General features: G+C 31.9%; 1 protein-coding gene across 3 annotated transcripts; it reads right to left on the bottom strand.

The window, feature by feature from the left end:
- Positions 1 to 222: 222 nt before the first annotated feature.
- Positions 223 to 17,668, bottom strand: LOC126738284 (mitochondrial ribonuclease P catalytic subunit). 3 transcript variants are annotated; one of them, XM_050443537.1, is made up of 7 exons: positions 17,272 to 17,663; positions 16,955 to 17,213; positions 8,607 to 8,909; positions 5,145 to 5,408; positions 4,911 to 5,054; positions 4,666 to 4,853; positions 223 to 491 (listed from the first exon to the last, which is right to left on the bottom strand). In XM_050443537.1, the coding sequence occupies exons 1-7, from the start codon at positions 17,574 to 17,576 to the stop codon at positions 359 to 361; spliced, it is 1,596 nt and encodes a 531-aa protein (XP_050299494.1). In that variant the 5' UTR covers positions 17,577 to 17,663; the 3' UTR covers positions 223 to 358. The 3 variants fall into 3 exon arrangements, with proteins under 3 accessions (XP_050299494.1, XP_050299496.1, XP_050299495.1); XM_050443539.1 differs by lacking the exons at positions 16,955 to 17,213; positions 17,272 to 17,663 and having other exon boundaries at positions 5,145 to 5,395; positions 8,607 to 8,755; XM_050443538.1 differs by lacking the exons at positions 223 to 491; positions 4,666 to 4,853; positions 4,911 to 5,054 and having other exon boundaries at positions 5,249 to 5,395; positions 17,272 to 17,668.
- Positions 17,669 to 24,519: the final 6,851 nt, after the last annotated feature.

Raw genomic sequence — 24,519 nt, 5'->3', positions numbered from 1 at the left:
TCAGCAATCGATATCACTAAGCAGTTCGTTGAGCGTTCGCGGTAGTGATGGTACATGGATAGAAACAAAGCTGAGGTCGAATTCTCTAATTAATCTAATAGAAATGTTTCCAAATTTATTTAGCAAACTTAAGTCATTCATGGAAATGTCGGAAATTACTAATTTAAAGTTAAAATAAAATCTTATAATTATATAGGAAAATAAGAGAAATAGTAAAACAAATTTAATTTAAAAAAGTGGTAATTTTAATGAATACACTGCTTAATGCATCCAAAATACATTTCTTTAATTACTAAGGCGCATAAATAAATATTGCAATTATTGTGCCTTAATGTACTATTAAAAAAAGAAAAATCTTCTAGGATCCCGCCATATTGACACAACACCAAGTTCGATGATATTTATTGTTTTTACCCTCATCCTTGGGATCATATGGTACGTGCCAAAACTCGCCATTCTTTTGTGCCACTTGGGTAAAATGGGGTGGTTTCCTGGAAACAAATATAGGATCTTGTATAGTAGTCTGATAAATTATAATGCATATAACATAAAGTAATTATACAAGTGCCCATTAACCTTTCAAAATAAGAAAAACTTAACAATAGTCTCATTGGTTTTAAACTACCTAGTATATACTAGTAAATTAATGGATTTGTTTCAAAGAGTTCGTGTTCCTGGTTGACGAGTCTAAGATCGACATCTAGGTATCTTAAAATCATGTACGTGAAAAATCTCAGGTACGTATTGCACTCATCTTTAATGTCCAACCTTCCATATCATACAGAAGCACCTACCAACACTTTAAGAATCTTAGCCGTCCAGTCCTCGAATAACCAAGTGCTAAGGTACTTAAATTTCTCCACTCTCTATGGACATCACGAATTTTGGTGTTATTTAGACCATTTTATTTAGTCTGTTCTCCTATCACTTTCACCAGTTGTTGTAGGTCGTGTATATTGTCGACAATCAACACAGACTTATCAGCATAATGGATATTGTTAATGCACACTCCATTAACCTTTATGCCTATCTCAACTTCTTTTGAAAGCTTCTTGAAAAATTTTCTCTGAATGTAAATGAAACAAAAGTGGATATAGCACAAATATTCAATCATTGAGTAATAAATTTGATCAATTAAGAAACTCTTTAGAATAATTTAAATCTTGACATCGCCTCTCTAATGCACCTCGGTAGGTAGGTGACATTTTTATACCTTCATAGAAAATAGATGTGACATATTTTGGGTTTAATGTAATAAACTTAAGTTGATTTAAGAAAATCAGACATACCACACTACAATCTATTATCTCTACATACAGCAACTTGTGCCCATTCTAATAAAGACAAGAAACGATTCAATTAGGGACAATTACACTGTGCTGTCAATCGTCATACCATGCTCCCGACAAGTCACTCTAATAGCAAAGCAACCTGCAAAAACCCTGTTAACAACCAGGCCCATAAATTTATCCGAACAAGACTGAACGGGACAATCCGCAACAAGGACATTATCAAGGCCACGGTTATTATTAAAACAGATTAGCATAGTCTTCAGTGGGTCTAACCATAGAAATGTCCCAAGGGGACCATTGTTCAATGTTCTTCATACCTTTACTTTCATCATTTTCGTAAATGCTATTAATAATTGCTTTAGAAACAGTCACTTTTCGGTTTTTGCTGACGAAGTAAGGTTTTATAGGGAAGTGATCTCTTCTTATCATCAAATCTTATTGCAGAGTAATACGGATAGGCTTAATGAATGGTGTATGGCCAGTAGGCTAATCCTTAATGTTAGTAAATGTAAGATTTCTATTATTTTTTTTTTAATCAAATGAACCTGCATGTGATATAAATGGCATGACTCTCCCAGTCTTGTAACATTATTAAGGATTTTGGTGTATGGTTTGATGAGCACCTACATTTCACTAATCTGGTTATCAACTTCTCAAAAGTGCAACGATCTTAAAAGAGTCCAAAATAAATTTATCAGAGGTTTGCCTTAAACAAAATTGGTATAGGAATTCCCATTGACCATGGATATGATGATACTCAAAGAGTATTGGACTTAAAAACACTGAGACAGAGAAGAGTTTAGAATAGTCACGCCTACACGTGTTTCCCTAACGATTAACATCTTCGGGAGAAGATTAAAATTGACTGATTTTTTATCGTATTGTTTGGATTACTATTTATTTTTGTAATGGGGTTAATCCAGTGGATAAATAAATACATTTTTGACAGTGTGGACAGAGGACATATCATATCGGTCAAAAGTTTAAAGGTTCATACAGTATACACTCTTATGACCTGAAATAAGCTTGGCAGACTTTAAACAGGGCATTTAAAGAAATAACCTAGTTGATTGACCATCGTTTCCACCAGAGTGTTTATTTTTTAGTGAGAGTAATTGAAAACTTTTTTTAAGCTCAGTTAAGTCTGATAAAGAAAAATTAACCCTGAATTTGGTAAGATATATCTAAGATAATCTGCTCATGACGGACTCAAATTTCTGTACTTTCTCATCAATTTCAATAAAAAAAATATTAGCGTCATCAGCAGAGATTGACTAGGAGTGATTGCTGTACGCTTGACAGCAATCGTTCACAGTTCTCCAACTCTCTTTAGACCTGTACGTGGCTTTATTTAACCGATTTGAATAGAAATATCTTTTAGAGATTATTATTAGTCGGCGATATAAGTGCTTATTCGACTTAAAATATTCATGAAACGCAGAGCAATCTGTGAATTTTCTTCATGAGTGAAGAAATCTCAGTTCTCTATATGAAGTCTTGAATCCTTTAGTAAACCAGGACTTTTTACGCTGTTTTTGTTTAACGATAACTACCGGAAAACAGGCATTAAAGACGTTCACTGTTCACAGCCGGTGAAAGCATGACAATAATTCAGATAACTCTATCACAGATTCCCATCCAGCAACAATACCTGAGTGATAGAATCTGTTGTAATACTTGCTGCTGAAAATTCGACCGTAAGAAAATACATTGGGCTTGAGGCATTTCTCATTTTCGCTAAACTAGCTGGTTTATAGTTTAACCTACCTGAATTGAAAACAGTGCAGTTGACAATATGTTCCATGTTTAAACAGAGTCAATGGTGTTGGACGAAAACCGCGTAACGCGAGTGGAAGACTCAACATGCATTTTGAAGTTAAATGAATTAAGTTAGTTACGTTAAGTTACGCAGAGTCAGTGCTTACTCCCATATAATTTGCACTAATATCGCCTGCCAGTAGAATAGGGACAAAACACTTTCCAACAATAAGCAGAACTCAAAACTCAAGTGAAGGTAAATATTTGTGCTCATAAAAAGCTGTGGTGAATTCAAAAACGAATTCACCACAGAAGATGTGAATTGATGAATTTTGTGAAGAGTTCTACAGTAAGAAAGTGTTATTAGCTAGGATCATACAGCCAATTCTACAAAGGATGGTTATGTTGTTATACGTATTAATAGTTAAATTATTAATATGTATAACATTTAGTTCATTTTTGACCAATTTTCAGTGAGGAGAACATTGGATTCGTTTAGTTTATGTAGAAGTAGATAAAGTTCAGTCGCTTTATTTGCGAGTTGAACCTAAGAACCTGATGGTTCTCCATTTCTTCGTTTGGAGGCAGTATCATGGCGATTCAGAGACATCTCAAGTACATCGTCACTAACGCCCTGTCCTACGTGAGCGGTAGAAGTGTGCAGTGAGGGCGACGCGATCGAAGAGTATTTATCAAAACATTTTAGCTAACATTAAAACTGTCCTACGTCAGCGACTTCCGAGTGGAGCGTGCGACTGATGAGGATTTTGAGGCGGCGGGGGAGATCAAATTATTTAATTTTGTACGCGTCAGTCGCGCGAACGGGTCCAACGACTTGGGATTCTTTTGTGTATTATTTTGAGTCAACGCACTCCTCCACTGATATAGGGTGCTGAAAATTAGTTACAGAATGTCTTATTACTAGTCTACTAACTTCTGCAATGTAATCAAAAGTACTGGGCAACATTCTTGCATATCCATAGAATAAATAATTATTCCCTGATTGTCTCAGCTCATGTAATGAAATTCGCCGTGCTCTTTCTAAATAAATTAGATTCGCTGGCTTCCTCTTCCTTTTTGCCTTCGGATAGTGGATAATTTCAAAAAGATATCATCCAATAATAGTACTTTACGCTGATTAGTCCACAACATATTGTTCTCGTTTGCACCATCAACTAGCAACTGACCGAACTGGACTGATAAAAAACTCGCTTTCAACGCTTTCTTTGCTTGTGCCTACGTACGACAAGCCAACGCTCTGACCGTGCGTATCGTCCGAACCGCGTTTGCCGGCCGCATCGCACGCTTTCTTTTGATCGCTCACCTAGGATGGAGCGTAAGAGATAAGCAGATAAGAAATATAAGTTTTCATTACATCGGATGTCTTTCTAATCTATATCAAGTTTTTTTGATATAGATTTTTAATTTTTTTTTCAAGAGCTACATTAATTTGTTGTTTTGCACGCGATCTTGCATTGGTCTTCTTGGGCAAAAGTATATAAGTAAAGCATAACCATTGTGCGTGCAAGTGCATAAAAACACATATAATAGATTTGTTATTTTCTAAATGAAAACGAAATCGTCACAACTATAATAATTATAACAACGTTTTTACCTAAATATTGGTGTTCGTTGATTGTTACAGGTTAACAAAAACCACTGCCTCTGATCCAACCATTTCTTAAACATTATTTTATATTTTCTTTCTTTTAATAAAAATGTGTGGCTTCTCATAAGATCCCTGGTAACAATTATTGTGTCTTTGCCAGAATTCAGGGCACAATATAGTAAATATGGATCATCCTAGAAGAAAATAAGGTTTTCGTCAATTAGAAATGATTTGAAGAAAGTTCTATATACCTCCGAGATGTTTTGCGTTAAAAATATGTCAGCATTTTCTTTGATATAATTCCAATTATTTCTAGGCCAATTGGTCATATGAACTCGGCCCAACATAAGGATCGATTTGTTTTGGTTTGCAAAATGGGAAATAACTGAACATAGCTAAAAAGTACGACATATACAAATCAGCAGATATTTAACAATATTTGATTGTGTATACTAAAATAACATTTCAACGACTAATAAACTTACGATATTGGAAAAAACTTGGGAACCTTTATTTAGTCCAGTCGAATAAGCAATGTTCAGTCCGTCCAATACAACATCATATTTTGTCATCTTAGCGGCAAACTCCTGGAATTTCTTCATTTCGTCCGGATTTGTTTTCACAAAGATATCTTTGCCTATAAGTACGTTATTGAAAAATGCCGTTTTTAAATTGACAAACTCTTCATCCGTTAATTCCAGCCTGTCCAAACTAGATCCACACGCTTGGCATTTACCTGAAAATGTAACCTGAACATTTCATAAGAAATATAAATTTCTTACTATGATAATTTGTTGTAGGAAGAACATAGGCATAATTGGATTTTTAAACCAATATTCGAGGGTTGTCGGTAAATTAAGCTGTTCAACGACTATTCCTTCACCACTATTATGGCCAATCTGCACCTCTTGACAACACTTAGTGTTGCGATCAATTTCTCAACAAAGACAAATTAAATTTGTCTCCAAATACTCACTACAGTCGAAAACTGCCCGATACCTGGAATTGGTGTCTGGGATAAACATTTAATTTTAAATGTAATATCGTATGTCTTTGGATGGATTTATTTTCCTAATAACAGTTTAATTATCTGATTATAAATCCCAAGACAAGTCAAAGTTGAAGGCTATCAGATTGGCTGAGGTGCTAACCTAGTGTTTATTGTAAATAAGAATACATTTTCGTGTATGGTATGGAACTTTTGAAGAGTATTTTAGGAGGCAAAACATATACAGGTATTTGAAAATAAAACTGTTTGTGTTGTGAATTTGTAAAGAAAGAAAATCTACAATCCATATATACCTAATGTTTAAAAATGTATGTCAATTAATTTTGTCACAGTTTTGACAGATTAGGTTGTAATTAATTTCAAATTTAACTATTAATTTGAATAAGTTTATTTGAGTATGTGGTTTGAGTGAATGTGTCTTTTTAGTATAAGTATTGGTTTAGTTATTGAAAATATATAATTAATTTTTAATAAATACTTATGAGAGGCAATTTGATGGATCTTATTCGTTCTTACTCATGTTACAGTGTATCGTAGCGTATGTAAACGTAGATATTGTTTGCATAATCTCTTTAATTTTGGTATTTTTATCTTTATAAAAATAGTTCACGAAGTTTAAATACTTAGTCTTGGTTTAGTAGCCGTTGACATTGGGAACGCTAGGCGGTATGACTTGCGGAATTTTTAACGAGTCAACCTCGCCAACATTGACTAAATAAATAAAAAATGTGCGGGACTAGTGTAGGGAATTTGCAGAAGTTTCCGTGCGCTCAGTTTCAGTGAGTTCAGTTTTTGCTTGCGGATGGGCGTATGACTGTGCGATTGTCTAGCAAATCGGGGATATCTCTAAGACTGGCACGGGAAAGGTGACTCTGAAAAGACGTAGGGAAGATCGCGGTGATACTGCCACCTGTTTACAATTTTCTGAACACGTAGTTTAATTTCAGGTGCTCCTTTACTGCAGAACATAGCGTTTAAAAATTTTTCAACCGTGGATTTGATGTCGGCCAAAACGTGATTTTTTACTTAAAAAGTATTTTATGTCTAACGTTACTGTTAATTAGTAATTTAGACATAGGAGTTACAGAAAAATCAGTTATTCGTATGCATTGTGTGTTATAGGCGGTACATACTTTACCGCCAGTATTACGCGTGTGAAAAGTTGAAGTTTAGATTAGTCGTAGCATAACGTGAGCTCAGGTAGCTGCCAATCGGTTAGATGAACTGTTCAGTTCATACAGTTATTAAAATTTTATTATTTTTGTGCAGATATCCATAATTTGATTTGGCAAAATGAAACTGAGACCGACAAAAACAAATAAAGGACAGGTGACAATCAGTTTGCGAGGAAGCAGCTAACAAAGGTAAAAAACGAAGTAATGAAAATAAGTGTATAAGGCAAGCAGTATGGTCTGTGTTGTTGCCAGTTGTCTTCTTTGTTGTCTGTATGTTTCACTTTATTGGTTTATTAAACAAACAAAAATTTAACCAAGAGACAACAAAGATATAAGGATACCATCCTCATAATAGTGTGTTCTACTCACCAGGAAAGAAACCTAAGTAAACCAGAAAGGAAAGGAAAGAATAGGTAATTATGTTCATAATGCTGCGAAATGATATTTTGGCGTTACGACAAGAATCAGAAAACTTGCTTACCAGTTTGCAGCAAACAATAGTTTAAAAGGGTGAAAGGTTTTTAGGGCTATGGACATATGAATGAATATATAAAATAAACTGTATTCTGGTACAAAATAATATATAGATAGGAATAATGCAAGTGGATTCAATCACTTCTCAAGAAAGACACGCTTGTTAAGATGTGCTTGGCGGTGAATGCAATAGGGAGCAGTGTTTCTCCAATGTATATCTTTTGATGTGAATTTCTCCCACTGGCAAAATTTCATGAGCTCATGTCATTTATCTATTCTTGTAACAGATTATTGCCATCAGAACTTCAGTACATTCAGAAGTTTTCAACCGCTGGACAGCTCAGTATGCGGATCACTTTAGAAATTTTTTAACAATGAATGTGATAAGACGCACGATAAACCTGGCAAAAGGATGAGGATCTACGATATCCCAGGAATAGTAAAATATGCATTCCCGCAGGTCATAACTCCAGAAAATATTGCTGCTGGATTTTCGTACAATGGAGTATATCCATTTGAACAAAAAATTTTTAGTGAAAATGATTTTGCACCTATAAGTAAGTAAGACGTTCCGACGTATAGACGTAAGTAAGAGTTATAACAACGTAACAGACAAACCCCTTAATAAATGGTAGCAATAAATTTGCAGAGCCTGCAGGTGATTTAAGTGCAGTTTCCCGAACCAACCTTCCACATCAAGAGGAAATGTTACTCCTTCAAATTCCACCCACAAAAATACGACGATAACCTTATTGAAGTTGAAAAAATCGCCAGAAGAAATCAAATCACTTCTTAAGCCAAATTCCAAAGAAAAATACTAATGAGATACGCCTGAAAAGGAACTGTTAGACAAACGCATTAACAAAAAAGTATTATATCGGTTAAACAAAGCTATGGCGCAAAAACCAAGAAACTAAAAGACCATCAAGAAATGGAAATCTTAAGATGTAATCTCTTAAGTTCTAATTATACGAACTGCTTAGTTTGCGCGGATATTACAAAAAAAATTACAAAACACCGAGGATAGCTCCAATGTAAGTAATGCGCTTCATGGGCACATTCACTATTATTTTGTTACAATTCTTACGACACAATATGCAGGGAGATACAAAGATACGCACGGCTGGCAAAGGAACTTCGTTTGGATCCTCACCACAACGGTTTTGGCGTTTGTTGTTTTTGTGATTTGACTTTTGGTATCTGTAATTGGTTTTGTAATAACAACGTTTAGGATGTGAAAAAAAGCCTTGAGGATCTTAATTTATGGGCAACCCTCGAGTTTATCTTACTTTTGTCTTGCTGCCTATATGGAAGTTGCCGATAAGATGATCAACAACTTCTTCCTGGCAATTGACTGCGGAATCTCCAAGAAATTTAAACATTGTTTCCAACTGTTTATGGATATTTTCCTGCTTCCTTAGTAATTTGACTCTTTTCAAAAAGGATATATATGCCCCACTTTGAGGTAGTTTATTTTCACTTAAGGCGTCATTAATTATCTCCCAGGCCAGTTCGTTTTCTTTATTTAAAAAAGCTGCCGAAGCTACAGCGGTATACACAGGGGTCGAAATTCTAGTTGTTTTTTTGATCTCCTAAAAAATAGTTTGTATGTTAAGGTTGTTATATTTGTTTACAAAATCGTTTGTAACTATTTCAATTATTAGTTTTTTTTGTGTGTACAAAACTTTCAGGCAGCTAATTAGATATCTCCAATTATCTCTATTGAGTTACCTGCCTCTACCCCCCACCCTGCCTAAATGTCCACTGCTTTTAAATGATAAGTTAATCAGTAATGTTTATTTACCAATTTACAAAATTGTTTCTAACAATATAAACATCCTAATTAATTGCGAATTATCAAGTTACCCAGAAGAATTAGTGACTAATGCCTGTAAGTGATAAGAAAAAATTACCTTGTAGATTATGAATAATTTCATAGTCATAATTCAGGTTCTCTTATCATTTTCGGGTGTATAGTAGATATATTTTGGGGTATAAAGTCAAAATTTGAAATTTGTCATGATTAGTGAATGTAATGCCTCAAATAATTCTGTATGCAGGCAACATGTGTATAATACCTTGATTATTTCTAATAACCATTTTTCAAATGTAGTTCTTTTACACTCTCGACAAAAAATAATTAAAATTTAGGGACAAAATACTCACTTGACCTACACCCTACATACTTCCATCTTAGAGTTATTTCTAAATCTAGTATTTATTTCGTGCGTCATATTTTCTATTTACCAATAGAATTATTGTAAAAAAGCAAAGTTGTCTTATATCAAAAACATTTGGTTTTTTATAAAAGAACGCTGGGATAAGTTTTGCTCCTATAAAAGATTATTTTTAAACTCCATTTTTAAATTACTTCTAAGATTATCTAAGTAGCAATCCCTTACATCACCCCAACCTATAATTCCATAGTCAATCTGATATTGTATTAATAGACTTTTTAAATGACTTAAAATTGTGAAACGTGGACTTTTCAAATTGTGTCTTATTTGTTCAGCCTACCTCAAATGCTGGTTGATTATTATTCTAAATATTTAATTGCTATTGATGTTAAGAAAACGTAAATTATATTATCTTTACCTACTGCCGTCTATTGTATAAATAACTCTTAAATAAATTCCAGACACTTTCCATAATACCAGCCTGGTCGCGTTTCTTAGTATGTTTATCACAATATATGGTGTCGAAAGCTTTAGTAAGATCTATGAAAACGAACAAGTTGCTTTAACAAATTGAAACCTTTGTGGGGAGCATGATCCCAGAACATTAACAGATCATAATAGTTATCAGATTAATAAGAAGATGTACGGATTTGTGTGACTCGGAATTAACATATTCCTGTCATACCCATAATAGTTTATTTGAAAAAGATGTGGATTATTTTTTAGATAACCAGAGAAATAAAATACAAAAATGGGACAGTTAGTATTTAAAATTTAACCCGAATAAAATAATTTCAACACTACAAAATGTTAGTGATCTTCGCAAATTACATATGAGCTGTTGAATCTTCATTGAAGAGTTAAAATGTTTCTTCCAGTTAAGATTCCCATGAATGTGTACACCATGAAATTAGGTCCAAAGACTCCATAGTTATAGACCATAAGCCATTTTATTATTTTGCTGAAAACAAGCAGTTTGGTTTGATCAGTATTTAGTTTTAAGTAGTTATGTTATACCAGTCTGATACAACGGACATTTTACAGCCCAGAAAGAATTGACTGGTTCCAAGATGGTTCAGCCATTGGCAGATCATTTACATAAAATAGGAATAATAGTTTCTTTGAGGCTATCCCACGCCCTGTGTTATCAGACTTACTGAAGAAAGAGTTATATTACTCTAGTTTATCAGAACATGGCCCTTTAAAATAATATATAAGTACTACAGTTGTTCCTCTAAAGCCATAACTATAGTTTGAGTTAAAAACATTAACCTCTTTCTTTAATATTAGAAAAATGCTTAATGTAAAACTTCAATTTATTATAACTAATATATATTTGCATTTCCTTTTTAACGTTTACATTAAAAAAACACACATTTATATGCTAAACTTGCATAATTGCTTGCTAAAGTTGGTATGCCACTGCTCATATTGTGCACTTGTCATTATAATATCTATTATGATGTTAGATTAATCACAGCCAAGGGACAATCATAGTTGTACCAAATATATAATACATAAGTACAATTTTTTATTGTTTAGGGAAACTTAACTCATTGAAGGAATATTTTACAATTGCAGGTCATTTTTAAAAATGCCTCCTGCATATGATTTAAATATTTATTGCCAAATTAAGTATATGCTATCTCATCAATTTAATTTATTAATTACTGTTCCATATTTATTTATAACCTATTCATTATTTATTATTGTTTATAACGTTTTTTAAAAACGATTTCAGTCTGATGTAAAGTCGCGCCATCTAGAAAACACTATGGAACTAACAAAAAAAATTAAATTCAAATACTGCCTGTACAGAGTGTCCAAAAGTCCGTCAGCAGTAGAGTTCTGGACACCCTGTATCTAAAATTAATAAAAAATCTGAGCTAAAATGGTCCCATACGGGTAATTTTTTTTTAAATGTCACATGTACAGGGCCTGTCTACGTATCTTTGTTTTTACTATATTATATGACTTTATTATATGACTTTATATTATCTAAATTTTAGTGGTATTGCACTAATTTACCATTTTGTTAGTTATAATAATTAGTAGACGTTTTTCAGCAAATTTATAAAAAAAGTGATTTATACAAAAATTAAAAAAAAAAAACAAATATTCTAACAAAGTAAAAATATTAATATGAATAAAAACGTATTTTTTTGCATGATTTTGGAGTAATTGCCTAACCGAGTAAAGACTACACAATAATGGTACCCTTAATGAGCAAAGCAAGGTAACAAATAGGTTATGAACCTGATTATGATAATTTTAGTGCTTTGAGGTTGGACACCACATCTGAAATTTCTAAAGAAGTTAAAATAAATAATTTTGAAAATTTGTAAGATCTCAGTCACATAAGGCCACATCATCTAGACCTAGTATCATGTTCCTTGGAAGCTCCAATGCTAACTCTGGTATTTCCATTGCTGACCTGTTAACCACACATTGCTCATATGTTTATAATGTTAATGTTGTGTTCAGTAATCAAGATTTGTTGCCTGATGTGACTGAATCACTTATATTCAACTTGGTATCTAGACTTCTAGCAAAAGTTAGCAAACGTTTTAGCAAAAGCTTATGATTATCTTTTAATATCTTGGCTATGGCACCGACCGACGCATTATTTTTTAGAAAATTTATTACATACATTAAAAAATAGAGCATATAGGGAAAATTTGCTAAAAAAAATTTAAAACTTATATTCTTTGTTTTATCGGATATTTTGTGTGGTTCTTTCAGTACCAAATTAAGCCACCTACAATAAACGAAAATATGTATCTTTTTTTGAATAAAACTCTTATATCTGAAGAGAAGACAGTTATTATTAAATTTTTCTTTTAATACGATACGCCATTAATGAATGCCACTTTTCATAATCTACTTACGTTCCGAACATATAAAGATAATAAACGTTGCCATGGTCACATCGATATTCATTTTACTTAATTAATATATTTTTTTAAAGTTCTATATGTATAAATAATAAATAATTAAAAAGACATGGAATATTCGGTATATAACATTGAAAATATTAATTTATTATATAAGCACATCCGAATCAACACTCTCAAGATTAGATTTTAATAAAGGTGATGGGATATCGCAAACAGATTCTTAAAGGATATGTGGAGTAGACATGACTGATCATTGATATGTGAAAAGTTTCTAGAAAATTGAATGATGTGTTATTAGATGTCTATGCAATCTCTAAATAACCAACTTAACTTTTATTCTGAAACTTTTTGGTCAGTGTGTAGAAGCATTTTTCGTGAATTGCAATTTTTGCAAATTGTTGAAGGTGGGTCTGGGCGATCGAGCTGGATTAGAGACTTGGGTGTGTTACTGGATAGTAAATTGACATTTGTGCCTCATTATGATGATTGTCAATAAGTATATGCGTAATCTTGGTTTTGTTGAGCGTAACTCTGGTAAATTGTCTGTCTTATTTTCAAGTTGCTTTACTACTCAATTGTTCATTCTAGGTTTGAATATACCTCGCCTGTATGATCACATTTTTATTCTAACCATGTGGAAGCAATTAAATCCGTTCAAAAAACATTTCTTCGTTTCCCAGCCTTCAAGGCTGACATAAAAATTTACCAGAATATTAATTATAAGATAATAGAGGATATATTTAACATCGGTAGTCTTAAAGCAAGCAGGACTCGTTCAGATTTAAAGTCTTAAGCACCGATCCGACTGTTTTACATAATGTATGATAATGATATCAATTTTGCTTAATGGTTTTATAAGAAGTTCTAAATGTGTAGCCACTTTTCCGGATCTGGTGAAGACTATTTTATTAAGAAACTTATCTACTTGGATTTGACTTGAAAATGTATGTTTTTTCAATGACAAGAGTAACACAGCACTTGAGTTCATAGGTGGATTGTATGTCTACCAACTTTTGTTCTTCCAGTCTGTTCATGTTAGGGTGATTACTTCCTCACTTTCAGATCATTATGCTGTGATTTGTAAGGTTCCATTTAAAAACTTCAGGTGCAAGAGGATGGGAACAGTTTTTAGTCGTCAAAACTATAATAGAATTAGGGAGCTTTGTATGTGTGTAGTAGTGATCCTTTAGAAACCTTTCACTGTAGGCTTTAAGTTTACTTAATACATCATTGTCCTAAAGTCAACAAAATAATAATTCAGAATAACCATGGATCGTAAAAAGCTGGTCTATGTAGGCTTCGGAAGTTCATCTCAGATCTGTTCTTTCTAAATTATTTAAATAAGTATAGAAACACATCCCACAAATTAATTAAATTTGCAAAGAGATCGAGTTCCTGAATGACTAACTGATTTATAAAATAAGCAAAAAAAACCATAACCAAGTAAACCATTTTTCTTGCAATACGGCCGAAGAATTTTTAGTGTAGATTTCACCATTTAGATCCTTATTTAGATAATAAGGATCCTTGACCCTTTTCCCTACAGACTCTATCGAGATCAGAAAGGTCATTGATGATATAAGAGCTCTGCTAGACTCCCTCAACATCTTCCAGATCAAGCTTTGACTGAATGTATCAATAATTCTTTTTCTATTGGAGTATTCTAGTAATTCCTCTCCATAAGGAAGGCGATCTGATGAACTTCCAATTTTAAGACAATTTCTCTTCTTTGGATACTTTTCAAAAATATCCTAAAAAAACCCAAATACCAAAATTTCAATCAAATCGGACAAATAGACAAAAAGTTATGACACTCACGTGTCCTTAAAACTCAATATTTTTAGTAAAAACTAACTAAACTATAATCATATGATAAATGAAACCTAAAGAGGAATACCAAAATATTAGGGGAAAAAATCATGTCTTATTGGAATATGCCAAACGGGTTTTGCCGTAGTTCTTTTATTCTCCTTTTTTTTATAAAAGACAATATTATGAAATGTACAAACAGATAATGGAAAAGGAATGAGGAAGAAAGTAAACCATTAACAGATTGAATCGGAGCTAGAGAAGCTGAAATATAAATGACAGAAAAAATACAAAAGAAAACTAACTTTTTGTTTTCATTTTGGTTCTACTCTTTTTCCCTAAATTGGTTACTAGGAAATTATTCTATATCAATATATTTAAAAATAATAGCATTTTTAAATCAATATGAGATTTTGTCAGAAGTTCAGTTTGGGTTTCGATTAAACAAGAATACTACTAATGCTATGCAGTCTTTTTTAGCGGACCTCTATAAAAAAAGGATCGAGAACGGCTTCAGTGGCGGTATTTTGTGACTTACTAAGGCATTCAATTGCATTAGTCTAGGTACTGCTGAGGAAGCTGGAGCATTGTGGATTTAAGAGGGTGACATTTGACTGGCTTTATTCATAACTTTCTGGCAGATCTCAATTATGTCTGCTCAATGGAAAATGTCAGAAGCTTCCAATATAAAACATGGAGTCGCTCAGGGGTCGGTCTTGGCTCCATGCTATTCCTCTGGTTCATAAATAGCATGGCCACCCTGTATTTCCTTGGTAAACTCACAATCTTTGTGGTATGAGTGGAACTTTCTGAGTTGGTTTGTCAAGATTTGGCTAAAATAGACTTCAACAATGTATATTGAGACCTAATGTGTTGGAGCTTCCTCCCACTGCTCCCAGAATAATATCTGGTTAAATAGTGATCTGATAAATAGGCATAGTGGCAGGTTTTTTGGAATTCATATTAGCCTAAAGTTTAACAAAGCTAGTTAACCGCTCCAAAAAGCTAGCCTCAGCTTATTTTGCTTTGCTTCTGATTGCTAATGACTTGATTTTTTTAATATAAGATAACTTAATGTTTTTTAATATAAGATTGATGAGTAAATAAATGTTTTAGCAAACATATAGGAAGTTGAACTATTTCAAGATTAAATATTTAGCAAATAGCCTTTTTTCTTATTGCCAGTTTAGGTTTGAGGAACCTAGAAATACGGTCCAGAACTCCTATATCTTGTGTCAGATATAATAGAGGGATTTTATAAATCTGACAAAGAAGTTTGACTGTGTTAATCATGGTATCTTTCTACAAAAACTTAAATATTATAAAATATCAATCAGAACAGTATAAAAGCTGTTGAGTGAAGAAAGAAAGAAAAAAAGAAAATGTGTTATATTACATAAGACAAAACAAAATCTTGTGTACAAGCATCCTAAAAACTAAAAAATTCCAAATTCACTTTAAATTTCAAACAAACATAACATCTAAAACATTTTACCATAAAATTTACACACATTACCAAAATTAATCTTATTATAACAAAACAGATTCAAAAAATAAATAAAATTAAAAAAAAGCATCTTTTTGATAAATTTGATTAAAAAATAAGTAAAGCTGTCCATAAAACAGAATTTAGAGGAAGTAAATTAAAATATTTAATAGGAAACAAAACTAAAACACTAAAATGATGTCAGAGCACAGGTCAAAAGGTATCATTAAAAAAATCGTCAAGGCTATAATATGCCCTAGATAACAAAAGTGATTTTAATTTCTTTTTGCATTTCTGAGTGTTTTCTTCAGTAGTAAGGATCATGTGTGTGATATTGCCAAAAAGGGTTATAAATATTGGAGTGTTAAAAAATCAGTTCTAGGGCCCACTCTTTTCTTAAGCTACAGATTCACATGAGCAATCATTAGTTGGAGCCATGTCATCACAAGAGAGGGCTGAAAATTGGTTTTGTGCACACAGACTGGTTTTAAATAGTAATAAGACACATACGATACCAAAGACATTCTTTATGAAAGATCTCGCATATAGAGAAAATGTATCAGTAGTGTTTTCTAGGAATCACTTTGGACCCACAGCTGCAATGGGATGATCATATTAATGGCCTTGTGGGGAGACTCAACACAGGCCTGTATGTGTACAGAAACCTTGTAATTCTGCTGATATGTTACGAACAGCTTTGCTATTTTACATTCTTATCTTTCTTATGTAATTTCTGCCTGGGGTATTCAGAAGGAGTAAGCAAAGTTTTTGGCATATAAAGAAAGCTAGTAAGAGTAATATTTGGTTTAGATTTTAGGGATGATTGTATGTGCGGGAGTGTTTGTCATGCCTGTTTTGTAAATTATAAGCCAATTTCGTAACTACTGGCATCTAGGAAGGTGTCAGAATAGTTTCACCAGGCTGGTTTTACCTATTAAGAATTTTAAGGAAAGGGTGAAACATTATCTAATAAACAATGCTTTTTATTCTTTTGATGAATACCTTAATTAAGATTTGAGTATGTGTAAGTGCCATTGTTGTTTAATATAACACACTTGTTAAGATGTGCTTGGCGGTGAATACATAAGTTTTAATAGGTGTTTTATGTGTAAAATATAATCTGTGACTGTTGTCAAACTCTTCTTTCTAATTAAATCATTAATCTCATTTCTTTTTAATTAAATTTTAATTTTTTTTTACTTATGTAAACTGTATATAATAGCACGAATAAATTATTGAGTATGCATATTGAGTATACCATTACTTACTGTCATAATATCGATACATTCTTTCCAGCGACTGGTTACTGATAAAGCCAGAACTATACTCTCCAAGGATATTGAATCCAGCACAGGATAAGTTTTTCTCAAATTATCACATATGCTCAATATTTCTGTTTCTTCTGATTTACTCGCCTTCTGCTTTATACTTTCATATAAAAATTTTAAATATTTTCCTAAAGTTGCCAGATTTGGCCGAATATTCTGTGATTCAAGATATTTTAAATAACTTCTGGATAAATCTAATCTAAGAAAACAAGTTCTTAAATTAAACAGATTATAAGAAATCTCAAATGTTACATTACCTTTGAAGGATTGATATTGTACCCATAATCCTAGCATCCACATTATAATGATTAACTAGATTTGGCATTCTGTTTAGTTCATGATTTAGTATGGACTGTTTTAATTTTTCCCAATCATCGAGTTTTTCAATTTTTACATTTTCCAATGCCATTCTCACAAAATCTACAGATTGGATTCTTTGCACATTGACCCCATTTGGTGGGGCTCTATCATGAATCTCTCTAGAGAAATTTTTTTTTCCTTTATTAACAACAACGTTTATTCCTAATTTTAGTATCTTGTTTTCTGAATTTCTCAGAAACATTTTCTTGGCTTAAAATTATAAAAAAACTCCTGAGAAAACATAAATTCACAAATGACAGAAATCTTAGGTTATGTTATGTCACAGAACACAAATATAGAGAAATGCGTGTTGCCTAATAAACAGACAGAAATTCTGTTGACAGCTATATTGACGTTGTTGACAAAGACGGGGGCGATCATCTTGGGTGGCATATGGCGGGAAATTTAAGCCTGATTTATTGGGCGATATTTAAATTTAAAGTAATTTGCAGAATTACAGAAGTTGATGCGTTAACTGACGAGTGATGCGAGATATATTTATATAGAATTTTATTTTAAAATTAACAATACGCTTATCAGTTTGTGTTTCAATGTGGGTATTTTATTAAAAACAATTTTAATAAAATACCCACATTTTATTAAAATTGTTTTTTTTTTATTTAAAAGTTGGAAAAAAATAAATATTGCATATCAGACATCATCCATAGACATCCCTCATCACTTTATTCAAGAATTAACACATCAACTAAAATATTATTTGATTTAAATTTACTTCTCAAGATATTGTTTATTTAGGACATTTAAGATATTTAGATATATAGATACTTGCCAAGAATTATAAATTTACACGATAGGTATGGGAGCAAATTTGAAATTAAAAAAAAACTAAATTGTCTCAAAATGAACTCAACTATGCCCATTATGGAAGCCTCCTTTGATACCATGTTTTCTTAATTATGTGCATATACATGTACAGGGTCTTTTCCCATATATTGATCCTCCCTTAGGTCAGGGTAGGTTCGGTGACAAGTAAAAAAAAAATTATACAAAACTTTTGGGGTTTGACTTTAAAGTTTTGAATCCGATTTAAAAATCTGTTTTTTCTTTTAGAAATGTTAAATTTTGACAGATGGTCAGTTTTTTCTTTGAATGGAACACCCTAAATATGATCTCATAGTTAAAAAAAGCCGAATTTTCTGATTTGAATTATGTATCGTTTAACTATTTTTAATCAAACCGTCTCGAAAATATCGGGCTCCAAACTTTAAAAAAATTACATATTGAAGATCTTGGTAGGGGGTGCATTGTTATTGTTTGACATTTACTAGGAAACAAATAATTCTAATAATATTTAAGTTTTTTAAAGTTTAGAGCCCGATATTTCCAAAACGGTTTAATTAAAACTAGTTAAACCATATATATTTGAAATCAGAAAATTCTTCTCTTTTTAACTATGAAAAAAAAAGAGGCATTTATTTCCAACAGGTTTGTTACCCAATTACAGGAAAGAATAAAAGGAAAAAAATATAAAAAAAAATATTTACCAAAATAAGTATAAAAATGAAAAATCAAAATGCTTAACATTCTATGCACTTAAACAGCCTATCTATATACATACTAGAAAGACTCTGCATCACCTATTTACTTAATACCTTCTATAATGGACATTAAACTGTCAACAAAAATATCGAACCGTTCGTGTAAATTATTATTAATATAATTCTGACACATTATATTAATAGGGGATTTAAACAAAATATTAGTCCTAGCGGGATTTACATAAAATAATCTAAAATGCCTAGAGTTTATTCTTGGTACCCGAAAATTTAATCCATCCAAAAGGGTGGGACAGTCAATCTTGTTATGAATAAGGTTATATAAGAATTTTATGGAAAGAATCAGGTAGCTATAAATTGGGTACCAAATTAGAGATCCGTATTCTATTTTTGAGCGTATGTAAGTGAAAAAAAGTAGTTTTAAAGTATTAATATTTTCGAAGTGCCGACAGTTTCGATAAACAAAACCCAACAATTTGGCAGAGTCAGAAACTATTTTTGCTATATGCTTAGCGAAGCTTAATTTTGCATCATAAGTAATTCCCAGATCAATCACCTCATCCACTCTGGCCAACACAACATTATTTGCTCTATAGTCAAAATTGATTGGCAACAGTTTTCTAGAAAATGAGAGAATAGAGCATTTATTAACATTTAAATATAGTCTATTGACATTGCACCAATTCTCTACTTTGTTAAGCTTTACCTGAAGGAATTCGCAATCGTCTTCAGTATCTATTTTTGTGAATAATTTTATATCATCCGCAAACAGTAAACTCTGACAAGACAGTAAATTGGCAAGATCGTTTATAAATAATAAAAAGAGAAGCGGGCCCAAGTTAGATCCTTGCGGAACTTCCGAGCACACTTCATATATAGGAGACCTAAAGCCTTCATATTCAACAAACTGTTTACGACCTCGTAAGTAAGATTTTATCAAAGCAACTAAATCCGCAGAAAAACTAAAAAATGTTAGCTTATGAAGAAGTACAAAGTGGTCAATTTGGTCAAAAGCTTTGCAGAAATCAAGGTATATTACATCAACCTGACCTCTATTATCCAAATGCTGACACAGATACTTATTTAGGCAAGCCAGATTTACTGTACAGGAGCGATTTTTGATGAAACCAAATTGATTAGGTGCTATGTCTAATTTGACATGGGCCTTATATTCTGTTATAAAGAACTATTTAAAAAAGTTTGGAGAAATTACATAAGATCGATATAGCTCTGTAATTTTGAATGTCGTTCTTCGGTCCCTTTTTGAGTATCGGGGATATTCTTGCAGTCTTCCATTTATCGGAAAATACTGTTGAAGACAAGATAAGATTAAATATGTGGGCAATAGGCCCTGATAAAGCGCGAATACAATCTTTAACGACAAGACTTGGTACTCCATCGGTACCGGAGGTCAACTTACTTTTTAGTTTATTAGAGGCGGTGACAATTTCATTTTCCGAAAAATTATAAGAGCAATTTAGAGAGTTGTTAATAGTCTGGCTCGATTCAATACCAACATTAATACTAGATGGGTCCGACTCAATAAATACGCTTTGAAAGAAAGTTCCAAATGCATCAACAATTTGCTGTGGATCTTTTATTGTACGATCCTGAAACACCATTACTCCGGGAATACGCGAAATTCCTTTCTTGTTCTGCACATAGTTCCAAAAATCGGAGGAGTCTACATTAATTCGATTTTCAGCTGTTCGAGAAAATTCTAAAAAAGCAATCCTAATTTGAAGGCATATACAGGGTGTTCTGTAAGAAAAAACTAACGATCTGTCAAAATTTGACATTTTAAGAATAGAAAAAAAATACATCGGATTCAAAAATTCTAAATAAAACTTCAAAAGTTTTGTATATATTTTTTTTTCTAAATTTTCGCCTAACCCGTGTAGAGGGAATGCATGGGGAAAAACCCTGTACACACATATTGTATTTATTTCCTTAATAAAAGAGCCTTATTATTAATTTCTTCTGCCGTTGATGAATGTGTATTAGGGCAGGTTGTTCATTTATTGTGATTTTTAGCAGCATTTAAAATCTTCTTTTTTATATTATTAGGAATTTATTGTGGGAATTTTTTCCTAAAAATGATTAGCTTCGATAAAAATGTCAATCAAAAAAAGTTTGTATCATTTATCTGTACTTTTTTATTAATTGTTTCTGCCAAGTCACTTGAAACGCTAAGATTTGGTACGATAAAACATATTGAGAAACTATTTTTTTGTTACACTATTGAAAGGAACAATAACATCTTGCCAATTCTAAATCATATTTATGACACTTGTGTCAAATAACAAGTAAATAAATTTCGTACATGAAGCGATTTTTATAAAAATCATAAACAATCGGATAATAATATATACGGTTATTTTAATTTTAAATGACCTCTATGGCTTCCGTGCGTTTAGACGTTTACTCTTAAGACACTCTGTATACTCAATTCAATTTATTAGGTAATAATGCACAGTATATAAATACAATAGACATAAATGACACCTAGATACAGAGGTATCTGTGTGTGCCACATGATTCAAAACAATACTTCAACCACATAACACATAAGAATGTTTCGTTACGTTAATTCTTGTGTTATGTGACTTCAACTTAAATATACATAAAACATTCTCTCTACAAAGAAATATAATAAAAATTGATTTTACCAAAGCTGGATTATTTAGTATAGGTATCTAATAATTACATAATATAATACTAAATTTATTATATATAGGTATATCACACAGAACTAAGTTAATAATATATAATGCATTATAATGAGCTCTAGAGATTGGCCCTTGATCACATTTTAGATAATATTCATTATATGTAGATCATTATATCAATCCTCCAAAAACCAAGAAATTAACTCGAAAAAATTGATATTAAATAAAGTATATCACAAATTTTGTTTTATTCATTTTAATATAATTAGCAACTAAGACATTAAACTTTTTTTAAAATGTTACTTGTTTACTTTCATTTGGCAACAGGTTATAAAATTTGGGGCCCAAGAAAAATATTGTTTGCTGACTTAATGTTCGGTTTACTTTAAGTAGGAGTATATTTTTATTTAAATTACAGCTGGTTTAATGATGATGTTTGGTAATTGTTTGTTTAGAATGATGTTTATTCATCCTCCATTTTAAATTCTTCGTCTACTACAGTTTCGGTTCTTTTTTGTTTTAAGTGAGAACTGGCGATGCATCCAATCGTAATAAATTTTTCATGAAAACGTTGTACAGTTGATCTAGACGGGACGGGACGGTTAGGATAAGACACGGCAAAATTATCTACCACTTCTTGCGCCGACATTCCTCTAATGTAGTTTGAAACCATCTCAATACGTTCCTCCGTAGTGTAAATCGACATCTTAAAGAGTTTTTGAACAATTTCAATGGAGCAATTTAAAAATTATTTTGTGTCACTGTCAGATATTTGTCTACCTGCTTTGAAGTGTAAAGGTAATGAAGGTTACGAGGTGCAGAAAAAGCAAACTTTTTCATCAGAAAAACGTATTTTAAATAGGTTTCTCGCAAATTTTTTTGCAAAATAATGGAATTTTTTAAAGTCTGTTAACTTATACTTCACTTGTTTCAAGTTTCAATCCTATCGATTAAATAGAACAGGTTCTGACATGGGGTTGAAAATATTACACGTAAAACCCTATGACCCGAGATAAAAAAAATGCACTGTATAGGAACAACATGTTGCAATAAAAATTGTCTTAATATCACCTTCATACAATTCATTAGTTGAAAACAATCTGAGTTTTTTAAACATTATTTTTATGATTGAGTTCTGTACAATTTTAAGTGCACCAATACTGTTTTCGTAAGCTGCGCCCCAGAGCAATATTTCATATCAAAATCAGTATTTTTCTTGAAAGAATTTCTTTAAGAATATAAAAATTATGGATTAGTGCTCCAATTTTTTTTTAATATATATTATATGATGATCCCATTTTAAGTTTTTATCTATGTATACACCCAAGTATTTAATTGAATCCACCTGTTCAATAGAATTTTCTATATTGTTGACTTAATATTTTGGAAATCTGGTCTACGGTGCCTTTATAGAAAATGTAATGAACTTTGATTTTTTGCTATTTAAAGTGAGTTTAAAGGTGTCTAAAAATTTTTTTATTAAGGCCAGACCAGGTTGAAATTTTGATTTAACATCTTCCCATGTGTCCCCATAGAAAACCACAGCCATCAGCCATCATCTGCGTAGGAAACTATCTTCCCACGTAAGGCTAAGCGCGCACTGGCGAATTTAGTGTTGGGAAATACAGTGATTTTTCGGTAACCGGTGAAACGGCGACAGTGAATTCTAAATCACCGTGATTTTAAACAGTGATTTGAATCACTGCAGTTACTTGAGTATAACACATACATATTAAAGTTGAACCACAAATGTAAATAGCTGGTAAATAAGAACAGCTGGGTATCTGGCAACGAATACGAATTATGCAGCTCTTAACGGTTTTTTTTCATTGACATTCGTCATAATATTATTAATATTTATTGATTTAATTATCACACCTGAAGATGGTAAAACCGTCATATTTGATTTCACTATCACTACTATCACCACATAAATTGCTCTCAGCTTAATGTGATTTAATTCTAATGAATTATTTTTAATGAATATATGAATATATGTAGGTTGCCATATTATTATCTGTAAAAATAAAATCAAGTTTAGGGTTTATGAATCACCTACATTCAAAAATATTTTTTTTTTATTAATCGAACACAAAACATTTGTAATTTGTAATAAATTACACGGACTACACTATCACCAAACTTTTTTTTTAGAAGATTGGCACAAACAACAAATAGGATCGTAACTAAAGGAATGACGTACGAACCTGTTATATAAATTTCTCCACTTATTGTTTGTGTTGTTTTTTCAAATGGACGCAATACTTTAGAAGTTTTTACTTTTTAGTTCCTTACATAGATTCCATTCAGAAGGACTTAAAACAGGCACATTTTCGTGGTCTAAAATTGCTATTGTGCTTTTTACACTATTTTCTAAAGTTACAATGCGGTCAAGCATGTAAAATTTAGAATTCCACCTAGTGGCTGGCTTAGTAAGAAGATCAACAATATTGGGCTCAGACAAAGAATCTTTAACTATCAAATTTAATGTGTGGGCAAAACATTCAAAATGTTTCCACCCTAATTCCTTAATTATGGCGTTTTTAATATTGGAGGCGTTATCAGAAACTACCAAAATTATTTTATCTAACAGGCTCCAATCTGATACAATTCGGTTTATTGTTGCAGCTAAATTTTGGCCAGTATGATGGCCTTTCATGGCAATTCATCGAAATTTTTTTCCTATTAGGAAGTTCATATGAGAGATTTAGTACGTGAATAAGTTCTCTAAACCCTGTGTCCTCTACAATTCTGAAGCTCTGAAAATCTTTGAAGAACAACTGCAAAAATTTTTCTTTTATTTCATTCACCGTTGATTTTCCGATTCTTTTTGGCAAGTATGTCGTAACTTTTTGTTGAGTACTCGATTTTATCATTGCAACCGATGTCCAGTGGCGAAGCGTGAACTTTTTTTTCGGGTAGACAAACAATTAAAATCGTTAATTAGAAAAAAATTTGT

The sequence above is a fragment of the Anthonomus grandis genome, chromosome 7, assembly GCF_022605725.1.
Source record: "Anthonomus grandis grandis chromosome 7, icAntGran1.3, whole genome shotgun sequence".
Classification (NCBI taxonomy): Eukaryota; Metazoa; Arthropoda; class Insecta; order Coleoptera; family Curculionidae; genus Anthonomus; species Anthonomus grandis.
Note: the sequence above shows the minus strand (reverse complement) of the source record. Positions and strands in the feature narration are given on the sequence as shown.